Genomic DNA, 15,740 nt, shown 5'->3' with positions numbered 1-15,740 from the left:
CTCCACTTTGATCACCTCACCGGATGAGAACTTAGCATTTTTAACAAACTCCAACGGTTCATCCGCTTTGAACCAAGCTCTAGCCCTCACATACTCTAAAGAGTTAGAGTTTTTAGCATGTAATTCAACCGCTTCCACCTTACCCCGAGGTTCAATGATACTCTCCACTGCCTGCTTCTTCAGGAGATGAATGGGGATATTTCTTATACGAACCCAGAAGAGGATTTTGTTAAGGAAGTCCGGTCCCGGGTTAGGCTTCCATTGATCCAGCGAGACTATCCACCCGTTAACAAACCAAGGACCTCTAAACAAGACATGATAAAGATCTCCTTCTGATTCAAAGATAAACTGGACCCGATTATCTCCTACTCCTCTCCCTCGAACCCTATCATCTAGACCCCAAATAGCAGGCAAAGCTTTAACAAGTCCACCAACCTTATGAACTACCAGATTCAAACAGCAAACAACAACACTCATCGAGTTCTCCTCTATCAAATCATTATTTTGCAGATCTGGGATTTCGACCAGCTCACCTTCATTAAGCAGATTACGTTCACGCAACTCTTCCATGAGAGTCATCTCCTTCTTCTTCCTTGGTCGATTCATTCTTCCAGAGCTTTCGAACTTTGTTGAGATCCAAAGACAGGGTAGATCTGGAACAAGATACTCCGTTTTCAGATCTGGAGTACAGAGTAACTGAAGCCACAAAGGCCTAATGAACAACAATAGAACTTGAAAGCCTTATGACTCTTCTTTGCTACAACTTACACAAGTCGACTTTTTTTTTCTTTTTAATTATCTGGATTTTCCATTCATATAAGAAATGATTATAAAATGCAGCTTTGTAGACTGATCAAAAGCTAAGAGAAACTGATTTAAACATAATCAACTTAACCCTCCAGCTTTAACATTTTAGTCATTAAGGGAACGAAACCCAAGTTTAAAAAGAGGAAGAGTCTCTAGAGTCAAAGAGTTCATGTAACCATCTAGGAAACCCAATGGCAACATGTAACTTTTTTTTTAATAGCTGACCAAATACACCAAACCAAATTTGGAAAAAAAAAAAAGGAAAAATATGGTGAAATTTGATATGTGAAGATTTTTAATGTACATTTAAGATATATATTAGAATCTCTATAAATTAATATTCGCTATAAATTAAGAAATTCTTTTAGTCCCGAGTTGGGCCGGTGTAAAAAACAACACATTTCGATAAAATAATAAAATAATACATTTTTTAGAAATCCTATGTAAAAATATGGTCTCATCAATATCATAAATTAATAATCAAATAAACTAATATATATATATATACACATATATATATTTAAGAAAATCTATTGAAATATGTAATTATTGTTGTTTGACTATTCTTGAATTTGCATTCTTGTTGGAGCTCATCTATAATCTTTTTCATTGTTGTTTTCTCAAATCGAATACAAAAATTGTGGAGAATCCTAGATGCGATAATTGTTTCTTTATTAACTGATTTTAAAGGTATCGCAATATCTTCTTCGACTTCATCATTACTATGAAGAATAGTAATAACAATTTCTTCTAAACTCTAAACTTCTAACATTTATCATTTTTACCTAGATAATCTAATAAACAATTGGCATTCATCCTATTATGATTATACATTAAAAAAAAATGTAAATAATAACAAATATATCTTATTTTGTAATAGAAAATTTTCAAAATTACAGTGATCTTTTGCATAATTATATAGTTTTTGGGAAGAAAAAAATTGGGTTTAAGGGGCAGCATTTGCTTTAGGAGTCATACACCTATGGGCCGGCATTGTGCATAATGCATCTAGTAATCTTAAAGAAAAAAAGAAAATCATCGAATAATCGTTGTCATCCCTTAACTGTAAAGTGTACCTAGGACTCTCATCTTTTTATTTGGCTTCTTTGGCACATTTGGAAGTTGCAGAAACGATATGATGATATTCAATCATCAAATTTGGAATTCGGTTGAGATGGTTAAACAAAAAACACCAAAAAAAATAAAGAGTTTGGAGAAACAATCAGGGCCATGGACTTAATTGAAACGGGCCAGGCCAGCCCACATTAGCCGTTAGGTTCAGGTTGGTTTTTTTTTTGGTTCGAGACATTTATTAGTTTTAGGCTTTATTCGTAATAAATGAAGAGTTCAAGGGCTCTTTTTGATAATTTCCCCACGAATCATACAAGTGAGAGAGCTCATCAGAGTCCACGAGCTTCCCACTAAAAAAAAATACTTGAAACTAAAAAACAAAGCGAAGAGAAGAGGGCGATACAAACGATTTCGAATGCTTCTTCATCTTCTACTTTGATATCATTCATCTGCTAACGCTCCTAGATATGGATCTCGGTGTTCATCTACCATCTCTTATTCCATCATCGCAATCTGTGAGCTGTCTCTTTTGTTTGCTTTCGATTTCAATGTCGCTATTTAAATTCTTGTGATTTTTTTGGTTCGATTTTGATCAATTTCTGTTTTAATTCCGTTCCGAGATTTTAGGTTTATGTGCTGCTGTTTTACTTCGTTTACTTGGCCGTCGCCGGAGAAATTCTCCCCGGGAAAGTTATTCGCGGCGTTCTTTTATCTGATGGCTCTCAACTTCGTTACCGATGCAATGGTTTAATTTAATCTCTCTATCATTCTGTGATCTCGAACTTTATTTCAATTCGTATTCTTAATTTCCCCAAATATTTTACAGGTCTATTGGCGTTAACATTGTTAGTCGCTATTTTGGGAATCTGTGCAAAACTTGGCATTGTATCACCTCTTGTAAGTGTAGTTACCAAGATTGAAAATTGTGTATTTCTATGAATCCGAATGAGTGAGTTGAGATTGGAATTGCTTTCTTTGTATTCATACCATTGAGATGTTTTACAGGTGGTTGCTGATAGAGGACTTGAGTTGCTCTCTGCTACTTTTGTTTTCTGTGTTTTGGTAAGATGATCAAATCCTAATTGAGGTTATCTTTGTTTTAGTCTTATTTACAACCGGATCAGATTTGCTCTTGGGTGGTGTAGTGTGTAATCTCCATGATTTTTCTTAATATTGTCAGGTGACATTAGCATTGTATATTACTGGGAGAAGTTCCTCGAATAAGAGTTCTTCCCTAAAGCCTCATGTCTCAGGAAATCTTGTACATGACTGGTACTGACATAATATATTTGGATATCTACTCCTTTCTTGTCACATAAATCGTTGTTTAAAGTTATATATATTGGCTCCTGCCTGAGAATAGCTAAGTAAGAATCTGTACTCTGGTACTATATAGAGTTTGAGACAACGATTTGGATATTATGATTCTACAGAACCTCGTAGAGTGTTGAGTAATTGCTCCTCGAATGGTCGTAGCGTTAATTCAGTTAACAGCAGTGACTTAGCTTTTCGACTTTTCTACTGAAACTTAAAGTTCTGGTAGCTGTCTTTACTTGCTTTTTCCAAACAACTGCTTCTTTTTTTCCTCATCTTGTTTGTTTCATGTGATAGGTGGTTTGGAATACAGCTGAATCCTCAGTTTATGAGCATTGATCTCAAGTAATCCATCTTTCCGTTTTTTCTTATATTTGACATCCCGGGCTGCATCATTGCTTCAGCTTGCTCAGTACACATATTGAGTAGCATCTACAATTATGCATGTTTCTGATGATGGGAATTATTCCTTGTGTAGGTTTTTCTTTGTCAGAGCAGGGATGATGGGATGGCTACTTATCAATCTCTCTATTCTGGCGAAAAGTGTGCAGGATGGTTCACTGAGTCAGTCGATGATTCTTTACCAAATCTTCTGTGCGGTAAATTTGGGTTTACTTACAACTTCTGCTTCCTGAAGTTGATTATCTGTGTTTTGTTAGTTTTGATTACTTTCATAATTGCAGTTATATATATTGGACTACTTTGTTCATGAAGAATACATGACCTCTACGTAAGTTCATGGCGTGTTAAGGAAACACTTTTTGTCTTACCAAATACGAACATTTCCATTATTACCAGTACTTTGATTTTACCTTTTCAGGTGGGACATAATTGCAGAGAGACTGGGCTTCATGTTAGTGTTTGGAGATCTCCTGTGGATTCCTTTCACTTTTAGCATTCAGGCATGTAACTGTGAGCTTGAACACAACCAAAACATATGTATTGATAGTATCTTCTAGGCATGTTACAGTTATTGTCGAAAACAATATCGTTCTTGAATGCTTGATCACTCTGTGACTGGATTATCTTCTCTATGGTACAGGGCTGGTGGCTCTTGTACAACAAAGTAGAGCTAACAGTTCCTGCTATTGTAGCCAGTTGCCTTGTCTTCGTGATAGGGTAAGTTCTGAGTCTTGTGTAATTTTACATTCTTAGAAACTACACTAAAAACCCCTCAATTTCATTTTTGACAGGTACATTGTTTTTCGAGGGGCTAACAAACAAAAACATATCTTTAAGAAGAACCCAAAAACACCTATATGGGGCAAGCCTCCAGTGGTAGTTGGTGGAAAGTTACTGGCTTCAGGCTATTGGTATGATATATTATCTTTCTTTTGTTTCTTTGATTGGTTTGGCCGTCTCTGTCTTTGATTGTTCACATGCTGGGGATATAGAAATGAAAGTTCCGCAGTGAAACATTTCCGATAACTTAGTTGCTTTTTTTTTTTTTTTTTTTATTACAGGGGAATTGCAAGGCACTGTAATTACCTTGGCGACTTGATGCTTGCTCTCTCCTTCAGTTTACCCTGTGGAATAAGGTATCTTCTTCTTCCTTAGTTCATTTTTCCACCACCAAAAGTCATGTAGAAACTAATACCAATATCAAAAATTTCTAAGTCTCTTTGGCTTTAAATAAACGATGTTGAGCTCCAACCTGGTATAATTGATTGATAGAGTATGAGATTCTCTTACTTTTAAGACCCACCGTTTGAACTTCCCAAAGCTTTCAAGTTCATTTTTCCAAAGGTGTTTGTATGATGTTGTCTTTTGTATATTCTCAGTTCTCCAGTTCCATATTTCTACCCAACATATCTTCTGATACTGTTGATATGGAGAGAACGAAGAGATGAGGTTAGATGCGCAGAGAAGTACAAGGAGATCTGGGCAGAGTATCTTAGACTAGTCCCCTGGAGAATACTTCCTTACGTTTATTAGATGTGCCAAGTCACGAATCCTCTCAGTTTCAGATTCACCCTCTTGTGTCTTATTCTTTCATCATCTTGTTTTCAATGTGACATGAGAAGATCCCATTATGGCCTTTTAGCAATACTTGATTGATACGTTTGAGAATTCTACTTCAGTCATTATTATTTAGCATTGATAGCAGCATTTTTCTGTGTTTTTTTTGTTTGGCTTGTTTTAAAACCAGACTCCATAGATTTACAGAAGAAAACAATTTGTTTGATGTTACATGTCATGATGGAAATAGAAAAGGACTAATACAGGAACAAATTGATGTTGAACGTTGCTGAATATGTTTATTGGAGGAAATGGAAATCATATTTTACTTTTAGTAGATCATAAAGTTTTTTAAAATTTATTTGTCAACGAGCTTTATTAAAAAAAAGTATATACACATTAAAAAAATGCTGAAATACGTGTCAAAGTCCGGTAATTCGTTATTATATATACTAAAAATGTAGTATCATTTTTATAATTATTTGAACCTAAAAAGATAGATATAAAAAAACCCATTGAAGATCCTAAAAGACACCTTTAAAACTTCAAAATGTTAATACACAACAACATCAAAAAAAAACTTCTAGACTACAACATGTGTCGGTAGAAAGCAAAAAGAATTTGATAGTTTTTGTTTGATGATTCATGGATTTGAAGAGTCGCAGCTGTTTTGCGGTTATGTGTCTCCATCTACATCTCAGATCTATAATGTTCGGTGATATCAAAGTCACACTTTTTTTTTTCTTGTGAATCTAGAAACACACAACATTTCTCAATAAAAGAATATTCTATTGAGATTCGTAGTCAACTATTAAGTGTTTATATTGATTAAAATAATCATAAATTAAAATTATAGTATAATTCGTCGGACGGTTTGGGCCGTAATGAGGCCGAAGTCATGCTTCTCGTCAAATTAATATCTTGAGTTACCAAGTTACCCCTTAGCTAAGTTGCTGTGAATGCACGCTAACAAGGGGTAGAACGAAGATTAGCCAAAACTACCAATTAAAAAAAAACCATGTGAAGATCCAACGGCTGAAAAAGCTATTTCTTGGGGAACATGCAAAGATCTGACCCTAGAAATTAACATCTCTCACCAACCAATAGGGACGCATCCGCAGCTATAAAAACCCGAGCCCTTTTCCTCTACTGGTCCACCATTCGTCTGCCTACTTCCGCATCTCTCTTTTTAATTTCTCGATCTTTTCGTCCAACCATGTCTGCCTTCACCAGCAAATTCGCCGGTACGATCTCTCTCTCTTCCTCCTGCTTATAATACTCTCGTAGCGCTTTGGTGTTTTGATTCGTGATTCGATTCCTGAAAAGCCTTTAGATCTCTTGTTCTGCTTCTTGTTAAGCGTGTTTAACTGTCTAGATCTGGTTTATTCTTGAGCTTAGCTTGTTTTTAGAGTTGAATTTGGATCTGTCGATGATTTCCATGGCTATAAACTAGCGTAGATCTGATTCTGTTCTCATCAGTTCTATACTCGTTCGGATTTTTTTTTCTTCGTTTTATCGATCTGTTATATAGTTCACGAACGGATCTAATCCAGTATTCACGATCTGAAGCTTTTTAGATTGATTTTACAGTTGTTGTCTCTTATGGTGTGATTGATTGTTTATGTGTTTTGGAACATTATGTAGATGAGTTGATCGCCAACGCTGCCTACATCGGCACACCTGGAAAAGGTATTTTGGCCGCTGATGAGTCCACCGGTACCATCGGAAAGCGTCTTGCTAGCATCAACGTCGAGAACGTTGAGACCAACAGACGTAACCTTCGTGAGCTTCTCTTCACCGCCCCTGGTGCTCTCCCATGCCTCAGCGGTGTCATCCTTTTCGAGGAGACTCTTTACCAAAAGAGTTCCGATGGTATGAACTCAATCTCTTTATTCTCTATGTTGTTTGTGATTGTTTCTTGTTGATGATGTTGATGATTCTTTGTTACAGGCAAGCTTTTTGTTGATATCTTGAAGGAAGGAGGAGTTCTTCCCGGTATCAAGGTTGACAAGGGTACCGTTGAGCTTGCTGGAACTAACGGTGAGACCACCACTCAAGGTCTTGATGGTCTTGGTGACCGTTGCAAGAAGTACTACGAAGCTGGTGCTCGTTTCGCCAAGTGGCGTGCAGTCCTCAAGATCGGCGAGAACGAGCCATCTGAGCTATCCATTCATGAGAACGCTTATGGATTAGCTAGATACGCTGTTATCTGCCAGGAGAACGGTCTCGTACCAATTGTCGAGCCTGAGATCCTTGTTGATGGATCCCATGACATCCAGAAGTGTGCTGCCGTGACCGAGCGTGTTCTTGCAGCTTGCTACAAGGCTCTTAGCGACCACCATGTCTTGCTCGAGGGAACCCTCTTGAAGCCTAACATGGTTACACCCGGATCGGACAGCCCCAAGGTTTCACCTGAAGTCATTGCTGAGCACACCGTCCGTGCCCTTCAGAGAACCGTCCCAGCAGCTGTTCCAGCCATCGTCTTTTTATCTGGTGGACAGAGTGAGGAAGAAGCTACTAGGAACTTGAACGCAATGAACCAGTTGAAGACCAAGAAGCCATGGTCATTGTCTTTCTCTTTCGGGCGTGCGTTGCAGCAGTCTACCTTGAAGACATGGGCAGGCAAAGAGGAGAATGTCAAGGCAGCTCAAGAGGCTTTGTATGTGAGGTGCAAGGCTAACTCAGAAGCCACTCTTGGAACCTACAAGGGTGATGCCAAGCTTGGTGATGGAGCAGCTGAGAGCCTTCACGTGAAGGATTACAAGTACTGAGCATCGTCCATGGTTTGAGTTTGTGACGTTTTGTCATCTTCCTGGATATATTTCTAGGGTTTTCTTTCGTTTTTCTACTTTGAATTGACATTATAGGATTAAAAGTGTTTCTTTTTTTCTTCGATTTCCTTTTGAATTTGTGTTTTGATTTTGGTTGGGTTTGTGTTATTTAGAATTGAGTGTTTTAAAACACGCCCAAATAAAATAAAAAAAAAGCCATTTGAGGTTATTTTCTGTTGAACCTTGAAAGACCTCTTTTGGGGATTTATAAAATCAGTTAATGATCATTCTCCACTTATTAATCCTAAATTATCATCTTAAAATTTCTTTATTAATCATTCAAGAACATGACATCTCTATTTTATGTGGTGAGTTTTCTCCTACGCATTTGGTTCTCTCCCTACAGAACAATTACTCTGTTATTTCCACTGTCTACAAGTGTTTTCATTAGAAAGCATTCAAAAGCTAATAATCAAAAGAAAACAGCTAAAAAAACTTATATCCGTTTGTAAGATGGGCCTAAAGAAAATGGGGATGCTGTTTGAATATATGTTTAATTAGTTCTCCACTAAATATCATAAAAGCATTCGCTTTCCAGATCATATAATACCAAGTAGTTTGGTAGAAGTATATATAGATTAGCACATTAATGTGTTTGTAGGATCGAATCTTACCAGCTCAATGGAATAATCTGATACAGAGATAAGATAATGGAAATACTTGAAGAGCACAACAAAATATCAGTAAATGATGAATTATTTTTCCTTTTTGTTTCACAAAAATATATTGTTTTACATTTTCATACAGAAAGTCATGGGAGGTTCGTAAATATCTTTGATATACAATAATTGGAAAATGTTTAAACCCTGAATTTATCGAGTCTATTGTGTGGGTCAAGCAAGAGTCATGATGATTTGCTTAAGACAAGAGACAATTTCAAAAGCACCACACACGCTCTCGACGGCGATAGGCTAACTTTTTCATAAAGCTAAACATAGTTTGGGGGGAAAAGAAATTAAAATAAAGCTAAAAATAAAATAATATTCAAACGAAAAAAAAACAAAATAAATAAATTCAAACTTACAAACCGTTTAGCATTCAGTAGGCTAATCCCCATTTCCCTTCCCTAATAATGGTTAATCAAAAACACGAAAAATCCCATCATAATTTTACAAATCAACCCACAAATCATAGCCAAATAGAGAAAAAAAGAAAACTAAAACACCCAAAAACTAAGCAAAACATTCCAAAATGTAAAAAAAGTAAAAATAAATACACAAAATAAAACCATAGAACCCTAAACCCAGATTAGTTCTTGATTTGTTTGGTCATGTCTTGTGAGATAAGCTTTTCACTCGGTGTCAATGCTCTTGCTTAGCTCCTCAAGCTTCTTCAACCTCAGCTTCTCGCTTTCTCCAACCAACTGTCCCATCTCCCCAGGGAGAAAATTAAAGAAAACAGAACACAAACCATTAAGGTTAATAAGCGCGAAAAGAAAACTCGGTTCAGCGAAATGAAAACCAAGAACTCGAAACTAACCTCCATTAGCTTGGTGATCAGCTGAACTTTCTCACGATTCTTCTCATTGAATGTATCCAATGCTTCTTTGTATTCTCTTTCCTGTTTTCATATCATCACACAACACAAAAACATGAGCTCTTAGGTTTTGTTTATTGAATCAAGAAGCAAATACCAAAACAAGTCCTAAAACATTGACTTTTGTGAACACAAATCTTCAGATATCAAATCTTTTGTCAACATCATAACAACCCAAAAACCTATACAGTTGACATTTAGGATTGAGTTTGAGTTTGGTAAAGACCAAAAACTTTTTATAGCAACCGGTCGTTAGACATACTTTAATCGGTAATCGAATGAAGCAACTGATCTTGAAAAGTATATATACCTTTTTTTGAACCGTAGAGCCTAATGGTTTGAGTTCTTTGTTGACACTATCAATCTTCTTACGCACCCAATTAACTTCCTTCCTCATTGGATCTGCCATAGATTCAAGCTCCTGAAAATAAAATACATGATCATTAGCACAAAGTTAAACCCTTGCCTGAGAACAGAACTCATAAAAAACTACAAAAAGCAGAAGCTCATGTCCACAAAGCCATATGAACAGACTTACTTCTTCACTATGTGATATATATAACAAACCAAATTTACTCAACAGCAAAACAAATTGAGAAGTACATGCAATACCATCTGCTTATAAAATATACAATTTAGAAGGTGAAATCATAATTCATGACTAGATCATCAAATCTTCACTAAAAGGGTTACCAAAAAATTTCAATTTTGCCTAACCCCTGAGTCCAAAAATCTACAATTTTCACATCTTTAAAACCCTAATCTTTTAAAATCGCAGAAACATCACCAAAAATTCAAATCACAGCAAACACAAACACAACCATAACTGCATGAGTGTAAATTTCAAACCATTTGAGCTTCAAAATCTCGAATCTTTCTTTTGAGATCTTGGAAAGTTTTGAACTTTAAAAAAAATAAAAAAAAATAAATGAAAGCAAACCTCGCGGATATTAGCAAGACGACGAGTCTCTTGCTCAACACGACCAAGCTGAGCCTTAACCCTTTCACGAACTTCCATTTTCCTCTTCTCAATCTCATCCTCTTTAGCCCTAAAAGCAGAGAGAGCAGAACGAGCCATCTCCTCATCTTCTTTAGACATCTGGCTACTAAAACTCAAACTCACCATCTGCTGCTGCTGCTGATTCTGAGGCTGAGTAGGTGGTTCCGTAGTCGTAGTCTGCATCTTCGATTTGACTTGTTCCTCCTCCTTGTTCTTGTCTTGGTTGCTACTGAAACTAGTGCTCTGCTTCTTCCTCAAGCCGCAACAAGAACGAGACTGACGCAATTCCTCAGTGGAATTCCGATGGGGTTCTTCGATTAAACCTATTTTTACTGATTTGGGAATGAAACTAAGCAAAAAGGTTTGGTTTTTAAATGGAGTTAGTTCTTGAGAGTGGGTTTGTTTGTGAGTTGTGTGTTTTGTGGTAAAAAAGGTTTCTTCTCTCTGTCCTCTTCTTCTCATCACTTTGGTTCCTTTCTCTTTTATTTTATTTAGGATTTTAATAAAATAAAGAGTTTGTTTTACGTATCCGTTAAGTTCGTATTCTCAACAAATACTTTAATTACGTGTCATTACATCTTGTTTTTTCTCTCTTTTGTTCAAATTATAATGTTTTTTTTTTTTTCTACTTGGAGGTGGCGAATTATTTGGTTTAATCCTATATATATGGAGGTTTGTTTGGATATTTTTGTTAATGTAGTTAAGAGATCTTGATTGATACGAGGGATTTTTTTGAATTCGAATCCTTAACTTTAAATATTATATAGCTTGGTTTTGGTATTTATTTTAAACGTATAACTGAAAATTTAAATAAATAGTATTAGCTAAAATGATTAGAGAAGAGAGTAATTTCTTTTCTTTTTTGCATTATTTAAAAGGATTCTGAACTACTACTATTGATTTTTGTCGTCTGGTCTTTTAACATTTAATATGTTAACGGTCAGTTTCAGGAATCATTTAATGTTTTTTTCTTCTTTTTTGAACCTTGAATCCTACATTTATTATTGTGAGAGTAGATGCAATTTTTTTGTTGTTTTTCTATAGTTTTTGGCTTTTGGCCACTTGGCGTTCTCTTCGAATTTTTAAATGAATCCATCTTTCAAAAAAAAAAAAAAAAAAGATGACGGCTGTAAAGCAAAAGCCAAAATGTTTTTAGATATTTGTAAATAACAGCTTCACAATAATATTGTCTATAATGACATTGCTGTGTTACCATACCAATATAACATCTACAAATTCGAAGATCTTTAATATAATACATGTTGATAAACGAACGATTGGTAAATAATAATACTATTTCGATCTGTTGTTATCATTTTCTTTTCTAACTCCGATAAATTATGCTATGATCTGATATGCATATGAGCTGATTATTTTGTTGTCAAATAAAAAATCTAATATGCATATTTTTGCATGCTATTAAAAATCCTAACAGCTTTAGAAAAGCAAATGCGTGGAGATATTAAAGAGTTTGTTTTTTATTTTAAATATAGGAAAAAATTGAAAAGCAAAATGCCAACCAAAGCTGCCTAATCATATGAGGAACACAACATTCATTATCGTTCGACTTACTCCGGAGACAGATTCGAGATGCAAACAAAATTAAAAGACATTCTCATGAGAACAAAAATAAAAATAAAAATAAAATAAAATAAAATAAAATAAAATAAAATAAAATAAAATAAAAATAAAAGAGTGTAGGGATTGAGAGAGAAGTCGAGCGCGTGATACTCACTCGCAACATTTTTTCTCTCCCAAAAACTTCTCTCTTCTGATCACAACCACTTGCACCGACGGCGGGTCCTCTATCAATTCCGGTGATGATGAGGACCCTACGGCTCATGGCGCTTCATCCACGACTCCGCATCTTCTCGGCGACACCATGGAAACAAGATCAAGGGGGCAGTGGAAGGGAGAAGCATATGCGAGATTCCACTGGTAAGAGTTCTATCGGCGGAATAGCGACGCAGAGTGGGAGAAGGAGATTCACGGCGAGGAACGGGTGAGGAAGACAGTTAGATCTGGAATCGGAGATTCTGGAGGTTTTGTCGGATCGGTCTCGATAGGGGAGGTAGACTCCGATCCGGCGAGGCTAAGCCACCGTCGAAGGTCTCTTTATCTACTCCCTACTGTCTTTCTCCCTCACGACTAAGCAAGAACTCTCCTCGACGACGACGAGCTCGATTCTCTTCTTCCTCCTCAATGCGGCTCTACGGTGGCGGGATGGAAATGGATCTTGGATCACCATCTCCGTTCGGCTAACGTCGTCCACGCTTACCGGAGGTCCTGATCCGGTAAGCATCCGCAGCTCTGTTGGACGGTGGCTACAACATGTTCTACGTTTGTAGATTAGGGTTTTCAGCATTCGGTTTGGTTCGATTTGTAAACCCAGTCGGTTTTGTATTTCATTGGTTTAGTTCGGTTTGATATAACGGGTCGGACCCTTAGGAGATTTTGTATAGACTTATATCCAGAAATAGTCCATTGGACATATATTTTTAATAAAATACCCTTTAACAAAAAAACAAATAATATCTAGATTCTAAAATAGTAATTAACTATAGGGTAAAATATGTCAATATATTAATTTACACTTGTTTTTTTTCCACTTCACATAGTTACACACTTCCTGATGATCCATTTGCAAAAGAAATATAATAATAGTCCAACCTTTAGTACGTGTAAAAAACTAAAAAATCCGAATATTTTAAACATAACATAGAATATGGGAAAAAAGAAAGGTGTAAACACAAGTTGGGAAAGAGGAGGCACCGAGGCAGCAGCTCACTAAACGCGTTGGACAATATAATTTATCAACTTCTTTTCAACTCTTACCTTCTCTTCTTAAACTATTTTTATTATTATTGCATTTTCTTGGTTTTGTAAGTTGATCATTGTTCAGAAGATTCGACTTCATCATCTTTTTCACCGAATCCAAGCAAACAATAGAAATTTAGAAAAGATGTTGAACTGGAAACACCAATGGTGAATTTTTGTTCATGGTTATATCTATCTCAGTCTACGACAGATCGAATTCTCTCTATAAAAGAAAATTGTCAGAAAGCTAAAAGCATTCGTGTTTATTGATTGCTCTAAATCTTAAGTATCTATGATCGACAAAGTATGTAAATGTTTGAAAGACATATATATATAAACTTATCAAGATATACAGACCTAATTTACAATATAGTCATAATTTTTTTTGTAGAGATTGGTTGTTTATATTGTTTGTCAACCACTATTGCGTACTAGCAAGTTAATCCGAACAAACTTACATGTGTTGTTTATATTTCAGTAACCAAACATACGGGGCGTCTATATAAGAGTTATGTTTTTTGTATTGGAAAAGTACGTTTCACGTTATAAGTAATTAACATACAAGATACAACAACATTGTCTTCTTCATTCATGGACATATTGTGAGTCAGTGAGGTCAGTCAAAAACACTTTACAGATTGGAATTTTTTCAAATTGAGTGTAGTATATATATAACAAAAATTGATTTCCAAATAAAAAGCATAGAGATGATTACCTAAAACAAAAGGCATATGATGATGATTGATCGGTACTCGTAAGTGCTACAGAGAAGAACCGGTGGCGGTAGGGGACCAGACAAATGTACGGTCTGGATTGAGAGATTATCTCATTCTCATGGTAGTAGGTTCCATCTAACTGTGGACCTCAAAAAAAAAAAAAAGCAGAGATCCTCGAGGAATGGTAACGAGACCCATCATGTCCTGCAATTTTCTTTTATCTTGTTTTTTGTTGTCAAATTATTACAGCAAATATTACAAACGTTTTTGTTGGTGTTCAATAACATGTATCAAGTTAAAAAAAAAGCCCACAAGCATAGTATAAGAAAGAAGCCCATTAATAAAATCAGAGGTTTGCTTGTTACGATATGGGCCTCTCATGACGAATGAAGAAAAACAATAAGGCACGTGGTAACTACGTGATGGCTCTGTGTGCTGGCATGACTTACCTTTTTACAACCACAAAAGAGAGACTAGAGAGTAGAGTCTAGAGTAGACCCCCAAGTTGACTGACTCACTTTGATGTTTGACCCCTTCTGTTGTGGTGGTGGTGTATATTAATATGCATACAGTTTTATTTCTGACAAAACAAATAATTAATACACAGAAGAATTAAATTATTTGACACAATGTCCCAAAAAGACGTATTTGTCTTTGTCACATGTCCATGTGACATCAAAACTCATATACAAGTTACTCACATCCTCTCCCTTTTTTTTTTTTTTTTTTTCTTCTTCTTCTTTCTGAATTATCCCACATTGTTCCTACCATTTATGACTCTTTCAATTCACTCTCAGCTATATATGTTCCATGATAAGATGTACAAATATAAGCAATCGTTATAGTTTAGGTATGGAGTCAAAACCTACAAGTTTTTTTGGGGTTAAAATTAGGACACTCAATGCGAGCCCAGATTCATAATACCCAAAACTGAGCCCATTAGCTTTCTTACTTACTAGATAAATATGATGATTTCATACTTCAGCATATATGATTTTGGTTTAAGCTACTAATGAGTTTTGACCGGATAAGAATACCTAATTAGGATGTTCCTTAACTGTCTGAAGATGTATCAATGTCTCTATTTTAACTTGTGTGATCCAATGTTTTGATCTCTTGATGCATAACTTAGCTTGTGTTTTTTTTTTTTTTTTTTCTGTGATTTTCCTTTGTATATGTTACTTTTTGTTGATGAATAAATTTAACATTTCAAGAAAAAGAAAATGTTGGTTACAGTATAATCATCCAATACAGCAAAATTATATGGCATAGTGCGTAAATAGACGGTAACTTTTGGAGCAGAAAGGTAAATATAAACCCACACATAATTGGTCATTGGGGTCACACATTACATAGTGGGACTCACTGTCTGCGCCCTCGTCGGAAACTAGAGCTCCTTAAGATTATTACTTAGTTGTCCGGCTTCGATTCGGCTCGTGTGAAACTTTCAAATCTGTGAGTAGGTAGGTGGAGAGTTTGGGTCGGTCCCTCTATCGATCTTATCTGGTCTTAGTTATATAGCACGTCACCCAACCCTCGTCCACTGAATGTAAAACTTGGTATTATCTTTGTCTTAATTTCAGACTTCAGAGTAAGACAACAGATCTAGTTTGATATATTTCTTCATGCTTCATACGTATGGAACATGAGCAACTACTATAATATGTAGTATATTTAGTAATGTAAACT

General features: G+C 35.8%; 3 protein-coding genes across 4 annotated transcripts; 2 read left to right on the top strand and 1 right to left on the bottom strand.

The window, feature by feature from the left end:
* The first annotated feature begins 2,150 nt into the window (after nucleotides 1-2,150).
* LOC104781147 (delta(14)-sterol reductase) lies at nucleotides 2,151-5,301 on the top strand. The gene is made up of 13 exons (XM_010505744.3): nucleotides 2,151-2,393; nucleotides 2,506-2,623; nucleotides 2,705-2,775; nucleotides 2,884-2,940; nucleotides 3,059-3,150; nucleotides 3,490-3,537; nucleotides 3,671-3,791; nucleotides 3,876-3,922; nucleotides 4,013-4,094; nucleotides 4,235-4,311; nucleotides 4,386-4,505; nucleotides 4,656-4,730; nucleotides 4,974-5,301. The coding sequence occupies exons 1-13, from the start codon at nucleotides 2,346-2,348 to the stop codon at nucleotides 5,125-5,127; spliced, it is 1,110 nt and encodes a 369-aa protein (XP_010504046.1). The 5' UTR covers nucleotides 2,151-2,345; the 3' UTR covers nucleotides 5,128-5,301.
* An 881-nt stretch (nucleotides 5,302-6,182) lies between these two features.
* Nucleotides 6,183-8,151, top strand: LOC104781146 (fructose-bisphosphate aldolase 8, cytosolic). The gene is made up of 3 exons (XM_010505743.2): nucleotides 6,183-6,395; nucleotides 6,796-7,023; nucleotides 7,102-8,151. The coding sequence occupies exons 1-3, from the start codon at nucleotides 6,368-6,370 to the stop codon at nucleotides 7,920-7,922; spliced, it is 1,077 nt and encodes a 358-aa protein (XP_010504045.1). The 5' UTR covers nucleotides 6,183-6,367; the 3' UTR covers nucleotides 7,923-8,151.
* Nucleotides 8,152-8,943: 792 nt separating this feature from the next.
* On the bottom strand, nucleotides 8,944-11,155 carry LOC104781145 (uncharacterized). Of its 2 annotated transcripts, none has more exons than XM_010505741.3 (4): nucleotides 10,459-11,155; nucleotides 9,829-9,939; nucleotides 9,462-9,542; nucleotides 8,944-9,354 (listed from the first exon to the last, which is right to left on the bottom strand). In XM_010505741.3, the coding sequence occupies exons 1-4, from the start codon at nucleotides 10,978-10,980 to the stop codon at nucleotides 9,274-9,276; spliced, it is 795 nt and encodes a 264-aa protein (XP_010504043.1). In that variant the 5' UTR covers nucleotides 10,981-11,155; the 3' UTR covers nucleotides 8,944-9,273. The 2 variants fall into 2 exon arrangements, with proteins under 2 accessions (XP_010504043.1, XP_010504044.1); XM_010505742.3 differs by having other exon boundaries at nucleotides 8,944-9,345.
* Nucleotides 11,156-15,740: the final 4,585 nt, after the last annotated feature.

Source organism: Camelina sativa, chromosome 4, assembly GCF_030686135.1.
Source record: "Camelina sativa cultivar CO46 ecotype springtype chromosome 4, ASM3068613v1".
Taxonomy (NCBI): domain Eukaryota; kingdom Viridiplantae; phylum Streptophyta; class Magnoliopsida; order Brassicales; family Brassicaceae; genus Camelina; species Camelina sativa.
The sequence above is the reverse complement of the archived record's forward strand: the minus strand, read 5'-3'. Positions and strand labels throughout refer to the sequence as shown.

Excerpts from the sequence above, each read along its gene's own strand:
- LOC104781145 (XM_010505741.3), bottom strand. The coding sequence starts at position 10,980 with ATGAGAAGAAGAGGACAGAGAGAAGAAACCTTTTTTACCACAAAACAC. Across the intron at positions 9,940-10,458 it reads GTCTTGCTAATATCCGCGAG|GAGCTTGAATCTATGGCAGA; the intron begins GTTTGCTTTCAT and ends TTTTATTTTCAG. Across the intron at positions 9,355-9,461 it reads TGATCACCAAGCTAATGGAG|ATGGGACAGTTGGTTGGAGA; the intron begins GTTAGTTTCGAG and ends CTCCCTGGGGAG.
- LOC104781146 (XM_010505743.2), top strand. The coding sequence starts at position 6,368 with ATGTCTGCCTTCACCAGCAAATTCGCCG. Across the intron at positions 6,396-6,795 it reads CTTCACCAGCAAATTCGCCG|ATGAGTTGATCGCCAACGCT; the intron begins GTACGATCTCTC and ends AACATTATGTAG. Across the intron at positions 7,024-7,101 it reads TTACCAAAAGAGTTCCGATG|GCAAGCTTTTTGTTGATATC; the intron begins GTATGAACTCAA and ends TCTTTGTTACAG.
- LOC104781147 (XM_010505744.3), top strand. The coding sequence starts at position 2,346 with ATGGATCTCGGTGTTCATCTACCATCTCTTATTCCATCATCGCAATCT. Across the intron at positions 2,776-2,883 it reads TTGGCATTGTATCACCTCTT|GTGGTTGCTGATAGAGGACT; the intron begins GTAAGTGTAGTT and ends GATGTTTTACAG. Across the intron at positions 3,538-3,670 it reads TTTATGAGCATTGATCTCAA|GTTTTTCTTTGTCAGAGCAG; the intron begins GTAATCCATCTT and ends TTCCTTGTGTAG.